The 10062-nt window shown below is 51.6% G+C and overlaps 2 protein-coding genes across 2 annotated transcripts in view; one reads left to right on the forward strand and one right to left on the reverse strand.

Moving 5' to 3' along the window:
* The first annotated feature begins 5855 nt into the window (after nucleotides 1-5855).
* LOC119289514 (high-affinity nitrate transporter-activating protein 2.1-like) lies at nucleotides 5856-6870 on the forward strand. The gene is made up of 2 exons (XM_037568819.1): nucleotides 5856-6071; nucleotides 6157-6870. Exons 1-2 carry the CDS (start codon nucleotides 5933-5935, stop codon nucleotides 6615-6617), a joined length of 600 nt encoding a protein of 199 aa, XP_037424716.1. The 5' UTR covers nucleotides 5856-5932; the 3' UTR covers nucleotides 6618-6870.
* Nucleotides 6871-7985: 1115 nt separating this feature from the next.
* Nucleotides 7986-10062, reverse strand: part of LOC119287610 — a 3582-nt gene continuing 1505 nt past the window's right edge. The window contains exon 2 of the mRNA XM_037567188.1: nucleotides 7986-8286. Coding sequence (XP_037423085.1) covers nucleotides 8218-8286 — 69 coding nt within the window. The 3' untranslated portion in view covers nucleotides 7986-8217. The remainder of the gene's footprint in view (nucleotides 8287-10062) is intronic.

Here is a 10062-nt window from a genome sequence, read left to right on the forward strand (position 1 = left end):
TGTGGCTTAGGTGCGACAAGTATTGGAGTGGAGGACAGGTACCTCTTCAAGTCTTGCAGCGCATCCTCCGCTTCCGGAGTCCATTTCACCGGACCTGCCTTCTTCAATATTTTGAAAAACGGCAAGGCGCGCTCTGCGGACTTAGAGATAAACCTGCTGAGAGCAGCCACGCATCCGGCAAGCCTTCGCACATCCTTGACGCGCTTCGGTGCTTCAATCTTCTCGATGGCCTTGATCTTATCGGGGTTGGCTTCAATTCCCCGCTGAGACACAAAGAATCCGAGAAGCTTGCCGGAAGGGACTCCGAACACGCACTTCTCGGGATTGAGCTTGAGGTTGATCTTGCGCAGATTTGCAAAAGTTTCTTCTAAATCTTGGATCAGGGTAGCCTTGTCCTTGCTCTTGACCACTATATCATCCATGTAGGCTTCCACATTTCTGTGTATCTGTGGCTCAAAAGCGACATGGACCATCCTTGCAAATGTTGAACCAGCATTCTTCAACCCAAAGGGCATCCGTACAAAACAGTATGTGCCGCAAGGGGTGATAAATGCGGTTTTTTCCTCATCCTCTTCTGCCATGAAGATTTGATGGTATCCTGAATATGCATCAAGAAATGAAAGCAAATCACATCCAGCTGTGGAGTCAACAATCTGGTCAATGCGCGGCAAGGGAAATGGATCTTTGGGACAAGCTTTATTGACATCAGTGAAGTCTATACAAAGCCTCCATTTCTCGTTCGCCTTGCGCACGACTACAGGATTGGCCAACCACGTGGGATGGCGCACTCCTCTGACAAGGCCTGCTGCTTCCAATTTCCTGATCTCTTCTGCAATGAACTCTTGGCGCTCCACTGCTTGCTTCCTGACTTTCTGCTTGACGGGCCGCGCATGAGGACAAACGGCAAGGTGGTGCTCAATTACTTTCCTGGGAACACCGGGGATATCAGACGGTTGCCATGCAAACACGTCGACATTCGCCCGCAGGAAAGCAATGAGCGCGCTTTCCTATTTGGGGTCAAGCGTGGCACTGATGGTGAAGGTACCACCAGTGCCATCCTCCTTGGCGGATACCTTCTTAGTCTCAGGTGGAGCTGCCACTGCCTTCTTACACTTGCCGGTGGAGCTCGATGGTGCGTCCTCGACGGTAGCGCAGCACTCCGAAGAGGTGCGCTTGCGGGAGTGGGCATCAGAGCTCTTGCCGGACTTTGTCTTCTTCTTCCCCCCGGGAGCTTCAGCGGCAAGTGTGTTGTGATCAGCTGCGGCTGCTGCTTCCCGGTAGATCTTGTCGGCGCAGATAAGGGCATCCTTCTTGTCGCCGGGGACAGAGATGACACTTATCGGGCCTGGCATCTTGAGCATGTTGTATGCATAGTGAGAGGCTGCCATAAACTTGGCGAGCGCTGGACGGCCAAGGATCCCATTGTAGGGCAATGGAAAATCGGCAACGTCAAATGTGACCCTCTCAGTTCTGAAGTTCAGCTCGCTGCCAAATGTGACCGACAGCGTGATCTTCCCCTTCGGCTTGCTCCTTCCCGGGTTGATTCCTTGGAATGTGCCGGTCTCTTCGAGCTCGCTGTCAGGGATCTGAAGTTTCTGGAGGACCGCGGAGGATATCAGGTTCAAGCCGGCCCCGCCGTCAACTAGCATCTTCGTGACCTTGAGGTTGCGGATAGTTGGTGAAACCAACATCGGCAAGCACCCGACCGCAGTTACGCGATCAGGGTGATCCTCAATGTCGAAGATGATAGGCGTGCTGGACCATTTCAGAGGCTTGCGTGACTCTACGGATGGTTCCGCTGCATTAACCTCCCGCATCCACTGCTTGAGTTTTCGGTGCGAAGTATGCAGAGAAGCACCACCGTCAACTCACAGGACCTCTGTGGCCTTCTGAAATTCCTGCTCATCGGCCTCGTCATCATCCGTGTCTTCGTCATCGTCGTCATTTTCATCCTTGTCGCGGCCGCAGGGAGGTCTGTCTCCTTGCCGCTGCTTGGCCTTGCCGCGGCGTCCTCCTCGGCCGGGATGTTTCTTGCCGGATCCACCAGTTCCTTCCTGGGCCTTCTCCTTGTCGCGTCGCTCGTATTCAGCTTTCTGCAGTTCAACGACCTGCTCAACCTTCTTGCAACTCTGGAGATCGTGGCCCTTGGTGCGGTGGATCTTGCAATACTGCTTGCTGGAGCCGTCCTGCTTGTCGGCGGCCGCCACAGGCTGGGCCTCCTTGCCGGAGCCACCAGCTTTAGCTTCCTTGGCGCCACCTCCGTTGCCGGTCTGCTCGACAGCTAGCACTTCCTTGCCCTTTTTCCTTCTGTTGTTCCGCCGCCGGCCTTTCCTTATCGGGGCGACATCCTCACTGTCGGATCCTCCTGCTCCTGTACTCTCTTCGGGGAGCCTCCTCCCCTCTTCAGCGCGTGCACACTTATCGGCCAGGGCGTAAAGCTCGCTGACGTCTCTGATCTTACACATCGCCATCTCCTCCCTCATCCTTCGGTTTCGCACGTTCTGATGGAACGCGCTGATGATCACGGCGGGGTGGACGTCTGGGATGTTGTGCTGTACACGGCTGAATCTCTGAATGTACTTGCGCAGTGGTTCTCCTTCCTTCTGGGCGAGCAGATGAAGATCGCTCTCTTGGCCATGTGGCTTGTGGCCGCCTGTAAAGGCGCCGACAAACTGATGGCACAGATCAGCCCAGGAGGATATGGAGTTGTCCGGCAAGTGCATGAGCCAGGATCTGACATTGGGCTTGAGTACCAGCGGGAAGTAGTTGGCAAGGATCTTGTCGTCCCGTCCCCCGGCAGCCTGCACCGCGATGGTGTAGATGCTGAGAAACTCCGACGGATGCGTCTTGCCGTCATACTTCTCTGGTACGTCTGGTTTGAAATTCTTTGTGCTGGGCCACTGGACTTGCCGCAGCTCACGGGTGAACGCAGGACAACCTACCGCGTACGGCAGATCGCCTGGTTCCCCTGGCGCATGCATGTCAACAGAGGGCCCATCGCGCTTGTCGGATTGACGTCGCGCTTCTCTTCGGCGCTCGATGCGGGTTCGAGCGTCTTCTCGTTGTCGTTCATGGAGAACTTGACGCTGGTCGCGACGAGCTCGTGGGTCCGACGACGCGGTGGAGCCGCTGTCGGGGTGGACCCGGCGAGTCGGCGATTTTGGCCTTCGTGGTGGAGAGTGCATGGAAGTCGCACCTCCCCCGGTCTTGTTGCCATCGGCTCGCGTCCGGCTGTCCTGCCGCGGCAGCGAGGTGCTTGGTTGCCGCGCAGTGTCGCCGTTGGCGAAGCCGATGAGGCTCTGGATAGTGGCCCTCCATTCGTCGGTCCTGTCCGCCGTCGGAGGATAGTCTAGGAGCAGTTGAGCTCGCGCCAAGGCTTCTGCTGGAGTGGTGGGCGGCGGAGGTGAACGGTGCGAGGAGTGGGGCGTGCTCGGACTCCTAACCACGTTAGAAGGAGCAGTGCCCCGTCCAGGCAACCGTACTTCGCTCGAGCCAGCACGTTGACGTGCATGTTGGTCTTGAGCGCCACGAGCACCACCAGCTTGATCTTGGCCCAGCGGACGTATGGCGTTGCGAACGCCATGACGCTGCTGGTCCCGTGCCTCCTGAGAGGGACGCGGTGCGCGCATGGACGCCGAGGTCTGTGCCGCCTTGTCCTTGGACTTGGCCGCACTGAGAGCTCCCTCGTCGACGCCCATTCTTCCGCCGGCGTCCATTCCACCACCCGTTTGCTCCGGAGGTGGTGAAAGCGACGCAGACGGAACAGCTACCTCCGAATCCTTCTTCTTCGGTGGCATGTCGATGAAGACGATGAAGATTTAGCTTGCGTGCACGCCGGATCGGGTTCCCACAATCTCGACGCCCCCTACCTGGCGCGCCAGAGATGTCGGGGATGGCTGATCCACCGGCACCTATGGGGATAGGGCCCCTTTCGGTTCGGTGAGGGCGGAGGCCGCACAAAGAGCGGATCGAGGCAGTACACGCGGGCGGTTTTTACCCAGCTTCGGGCCACACGGATGCGTAAAACCCTACTGCTGCTTGTTCGTGTGTATTGAATTCTTGCTCAGGAGCGACGGACGCTACCAGACCGAGCGTGAGAGTGTTCTTGATGTTTCGAATGAGTCGAACCGGCCGAACCTCCTCTACGTTGCGCTTGGTCCTCCTTTTATACTTTCAAGGGGTCACCGACAGGTAGCAACGTAGACTAGAAGGGTAAAATGGAAAAGGATGCGGTAGGTGCAGCTACCGCTACTGTGGATACAGTGCACCCTACCTAACTCTGACGGCAGGGGACAAGGTCATTGAATGCCTGTCTGAGTTGCCTAAACAGTGCAGAAAGTGACCGTTAGGAGCGCCACCGTTTGCCACGATGGCCTTCTCTTCATCTCCGCTTGCCACCGCGCACCCCTAGCTGCACGGCCTCCTGCCACGTGTGCTTGGGAGAGTCCTAGAGCGACACGTTAGCAGGTGTGCTGGAGCGCGGGCACGAAGTGGGGGGGGGGGGGTTCCCGCGGCAAGCTCCTTGCCGCGGTCGTCGTCTTGTCGTGTCCGGGAGCTTGTTGCTCACCGGGCCTTGCCGGGACGCAGGGCGCGTCGCGGCAAGCTTTCTTGGTATGCCTTGAGTGGCCTTCCCGGCAAGCTCCTCTTGCCGGGGTCTTGTCTCTTCCCGGCAAGACCCTCTTGCCGGGGCCTGGGTTGGCCTTCCCGGCAAGCTCCTCTTGTCGGGGCCTTGGTTTGCCTTCCCGGCAAGCTCCTCTTGCCGGGGCCTTGGTTTGAGTACTTTGTTCTTGAATGGTCTTCAAGGGAACCACGGAGGGTCTTGGCGGTCACCCGGCAAGCCTTGCCGCGGGGCGCTGCAACTGCCCGTGCACGAGTTCGGGATACTAGGGTACCCCTACTCTAGTACACCGACACGCGCTGCACGCATCGCTGTCGGGCTGCCTCTGGAATCGCCGGAGCCGGAGAAGGAGGAGGAGCAGCCGAGGGAAGACGAGGAGGAGGAGGAGCTCCAATGGAGGTGGAGGGGGCGAAGCAGCCAGAGCAGCAGCTGTCGGGCTTCAACATGGAGCAGGCGGAGGCAGAGTTCGCCGTCGCCTAGTCCGATGAGATGGCGGAGCAGCAGTCCATCCAGGATGAGGCCTATCTGGAGGCCAACCGGGCGTTCCTCCGGCAGGAGCAGGCGGCATCCGACACGCTTTTCATCGAACTCAATGAGAAGATAGAGACGGAGGAGGCTGAAGCGGAGCAACCGGAGGAGCTAGAGCTGCAGTTGCTGCCAATGCTGCCGGAGCCGGACATGAAGATCGTTGACATCTTCAAAAATGAGTAATTAGGTGATCGACGTAGTACGTAGGTTAATTTCGTTTCTTTCTTTTTTATAGCTAGTCATGTAAAATTTAAGACGTGCTCGGTCACTACACAGGCGTTTGAGGGGCCATATTTGACGTATGCAGCTGTAGATGCTTTAGTAACCAGGCAAATCCCGTCGTGCTCATGTGAACTCAGCCGAAATGCCCTCCCTCGTAGACTCGTTGTCGGCTCGACTGCCACTCAGGACGCGATGCTCGGTCTTGTTTGGAATGGAAGCGCATAGAATTAGCTCAGTTAATTACTCCTGCCGCTGCTTAATCTCCAGCCGCCGCATCTCACTCGTCCGGCCGGACCCTTTGGAGACCCTCTAGAGGATCTGACCTTCGACCACCTAAATAAATTCATTAGCTTAACCAGATGCTTGCCTTGCCCCGCCTCCTCGACCCCAACAAGGATGGCAGCTCCGGCTTATGGTCAACGATCTCCAAGTGCCTACATATACACGCTAAACCCATCCGTACTCCTCCATCTCTCCCAGCCCCGTCCATCGAACCGCCGCAACCTTCTCCGACCGAGCAGCAGCTGCGAGTGCGAGTTCGAGCCCAAGTTCGACGGGCGATCAATGGCACGGTCGGAGCTGGTCATGGCGTTGCTGGTGGCAGTCCTCGCCGCCGGCTGCTGCGCGTCGGCCGGCGCCGTGGCGTACCTCTCCAAGCTGCACGTCACCCTCGACGTCACCGCATCCCCCAGCCCCGGCCAAGGTACCACCGTCGTATATGCATTCTTGTTAATTAACAAGACGTAGAGCTGTGATACTGACGACTAAATTAACCGATCCTCGACCAGTTCTCCACGCCGGCGAGGACGTGATCACGGTGACGTGGGCCCTGAACGCGTCCGGGCCGGCCGGCGACGCCGCCGCCTACAAGAGCGTCAAGGTCAGCCTCTGCTACGCGCCGGCGAGCCAGAAGGAGCGCGAGTGGCGCAAGACCCACGACGACCTCAAGAAGGACAAGACCTGCCAGTTCAAGGTCGCCCAGCAGCCCTACGCCGGCGCCGGCGGCAGCGTCGAGTACCGCGTCGCCCTCGACATCCCCACCGCCGCCTACTACGTGCGCGCCTACGCGCTCGACGCCTCCGGCACGCAGGTCGCCTACGGCCAGACCGCGCCCGCCGCCGCCTTCAACGTCGTCAGCATCACGGGCGTCACCACCTCCATCAAGGTCGCCGCCGGCGTCTTCTCCACCTTCTCCGTCGTCTCCCTCGCCTCCTTCTTCTTCATTGAGAAGCGCAAGAAGAATAACTAAGCTCGGAACCGTACGTGGCAAGGTGTTCGTCCGTGCGCCACTTCTTCTTCTCGTCCTTTGCAAACGTACACACAATAGTACGTACTGTACATGTAAGAGAGTAGTGTTGGTGTTCCCTTTTTGGGGACTCCCGTGATTGTTGATGTTGTACTCTCTTCATTGTATAATGTAGTGCATGTTTGATTTTTGAAAAATGAAACATGTCTATGTTTGATCAAGTTTAGTAAAAGATATCAGTATTCACAATGCAAAAGTAGTATCATTAGATTCGTCATGAAGTGTATTTTTCTGTTTTACTTATTTTGTCTTTTTTCGATGTCGATAATTTATTCTATAATCTTGATCAAATGTAGACATGTTTGACTTTGGAAAACCAAATGATTCCGGCGAGCTGTTATTTGGCACCGGCCGAGACGTGTGAAGCTACAGTCAGGGCCAAATTTTGGGCCTTATTTTGTCTTCATTTTGTCTGGGTGATCAGCGGTGCACCGAGCGGAGGATAATGTCACAGCATGTTTTTGTTCCCTGGTTCCATCTCCGCAAGATGAAGCACAACCAGATGGGGGTCTATAAGGAACTTGCAATATTATTGTCCCCCTTCGGTCTGAGTAGTCGACTGAGACTTCATTATGTCTCAACCGATGCTATATTCCTTTAATTTTGCACGAAGATTCATACAATTATTTTCTTTCCGGTTTTTCTTCTTTTTTCTTATATACTATGTCACTTGACTGAGACTAAGTCTCATTCGACTGAAACCTAACCACACCCTAGGATTATATTAGTGAGATAATAATTTATTTCATTGATATATACTTTCTGAGTCTGAATTTATGAGCCCCTCGTGTTTTAGGCTAAACTTTAAATCATATATTTGGGTACAAAAATATAAGTTGTATGTGAGAAACTATATTGTTGGATCAATATTCAAAAGAACTTTTTCTAAGATATTTTTTTTTCTACATATAATCCACATTAGTTACATTTATAATAAAATTTGACCGCAAATATACGAGAAAACCAGGATGAAGTACTGACGTGCAACAAACTTTTGCAGCTTCGGCACTTGAGACATTAACAGGCGCACAAAAGGGCCGTGTGTTCAAGTCCCACGTGTCAATGAGACATACAATGGCATTTTTTTTCCTAAGCCGCAAACTTTGTGGTGGGACTAATACAGTTTTTGTGAAGAGAAACTGTTGGTTCACAAAGTGGAGTGGTGCTTTGGTGTTACAAACATATCCACTGACAATTCATCAGCTGAGCATAAATTGAGATGTCCCCTATTGTAAGCTACAACTCAATTCCATACATACATGTTCGAACCAAATCATACCCACCGTGTGATGAAGGCGATCCGCAGCAGCGTTGACAAGGGCAAAAAAATTATAGCACACTTGAATAACAAGTTATATATACACCCGGTGGTCTTTGGTGGTACAATAAAAATTCCAACTATTTACAAACATGTATTTTGGCAGTTATACTGACCCAGCTCTGCAACTCAATCATAGCTGATACACACATGAATTGTTCACAACAACAACAGTAACAATAACAATGGAGCCCTCTAGCCTCTGTGGGACAACAGAGCTTTACCTTAGTAACAATCCTGACTTATGATACTCTGGGTGCCTGGGCTGACATTCACCGAGCAGGACATCAGGCCCTGGAAAAATGGAGTTGTTAGAGTTTCGCAGATATTTTTCCTTTGTCAAAAAACTGAACCAGTGTGCAGCACGATACCAAAATTCAACATCTATCTCACTATAGTCAAATCATGTTAAATTAGCATGCAAATGTGTCACAAATACAATAAGACGGCAAACAACAACTCACTCAGACACCGAGTCACAGCAAGAAATTTACTTCTGAAGCAAATATTAGTTCCAGGAAAAATATGTATATTTGAAAATAACAAAATGTTCCAATTAACAATTGGATATCTCATTTGACGCCATAATACAGCTCCAATGTTCAGGTTCCCATCCCTGCTTCTCTAATCCATTGAGAAATATATAGCTGGCTCAAAGGGATTAAATAAATAAATACAGCAGACCCTCTAGCATTCAAGTGTTAGTTTCTGGTTGTATGCAGATGCTGCTCGTAGGTTCTTGTTGGCAAAGATTGTACAGTAGGGGATTAGCAAAGAGCTGGCTTTGCTACTTGTGTTGGTCTCAGCTTAAGGCAAGTATGTCTATATATATGTGGTAGTCTGGAAAATTGGTTATCATAACAACTTTTTCATAAGAGTCTACAGAAGGGAAAATTATCAGAGTCTAACTACAACCAAAACTACTAAATTCGTACAACACCACTGTGCGGTCGTGCTCACAAGTGTTCTGAAATAAACTAGTTCTATAGCAAAGAGCATGCCAATGTTTCTTGTGCACCGAGCTTTCAAGCCGGCTTGCAAGCTTCACTGAGGCGGCTCGCCGAGCTTGGGCGGAGGGCGGAGGCTCGGCTTGTTAAACCTCCGAGTCGAGCTTCGGACCAGGAGCTTTCTGTTCACCCCTAGTAACACAACTCAACCCTTTGGCAGACTCTCATTTTCCCTTCTCTACTGTTCGCACTTCGCAGGCATTTGAAACTACTATCACTCATGCACTCATCAATTACTTCCATCTTTGACCCATTCTTTTTCAAATATATTGTCTTTGTACTAGTAAACCGCATGAGTAACTTTTTATACTCCCTCCGATCCATATTAATGTCGCAGCTTTAGTACAAAGTTGTACTACCTCCGTTTCAGTTTACAAGTCCTACGCGTATACCTAGGTTGCTAATTTTATCACCTTAATATAAACTATATAACACAAAAATTATACAGTTTGAAAATAGAACATCTGAAGTTTATATTGGTATATTTTTTGTAATATATGACTTGTATTAGGTTGGTCAAATTGACGACCTAGGGGCACGCGCACGCCCTGTAAACTGAGAGAGAGGTAGTACTAAAGGTGCGACAATTAATTTGGATAGGAGGGAGTAGTTAATTTCATGACATCATGCTTACAATTAACAGAGGTCATATGTTCTCCTTCCTAGTGCTCTTTTCAAGGGCTTTACTTATTTCCTGATCTATTCTCTTAAACAAAGAAAAAAAAGACTGTGCTGATCATAAGTAATGGATGTTTCTCTTTTTTGAATAAGCTAGTTTGGAACCAGTTAGTTCAAAATTGCATTCATGTAGGAACTGAAATATTTTTCTAGGCTAAACACTTCATGTTAAGTCTAACTCTACACTTTCAGACCCTTGGCACCACATGGTGAGATAACTGATCAGTGATAACTGTGGAAGTTTATATTTGTCATTTTCAGTTCAGCAGACTTCTGGGTGATGAAGAGGCCTGGAGTTCAATACCTCACTAACATAAAAGTCTGCACTGCAACAATATTAGAAAAATGTTTGTGGGCGACTTTAAGTCCGCATCTTAGGCCTGAT

This window comes from Triticum dicoccoides, chromosome 4A, assembly GCF_002162155.2.
Source record: "Triticum dicoccoides isolate Atlit2015 ecotype Zavitan chromosome 4A, WEW_v2.0, whole genome shotgun sequence".
Classification (NCBI taxonomy): domain Eukaryota; kingdom Viridiplantae; phylum Streptophyta; class Magnoliopsida; order Poales; family Poaceae; genus Triticum; species Triticum dicoccoides.

Excerpts from the sequence above, each read along its gene's own strand:
- LOC119289514 (XM_037568819.1), top strand. The coding sequence starts at position 5,933 with ATGGCACGGTCGGAGCTGGTCATGGCGTTGCTGGTGGCAGTCCTCGCC. Across the intron at positions 6,072-6,156 it reads ATCCCCCAGCCCCGGCCAAG|TTCTCCACGCCGGCGAGGAC; the intron begins GTACCACCGTCG and ends ATCCTCGACCAG.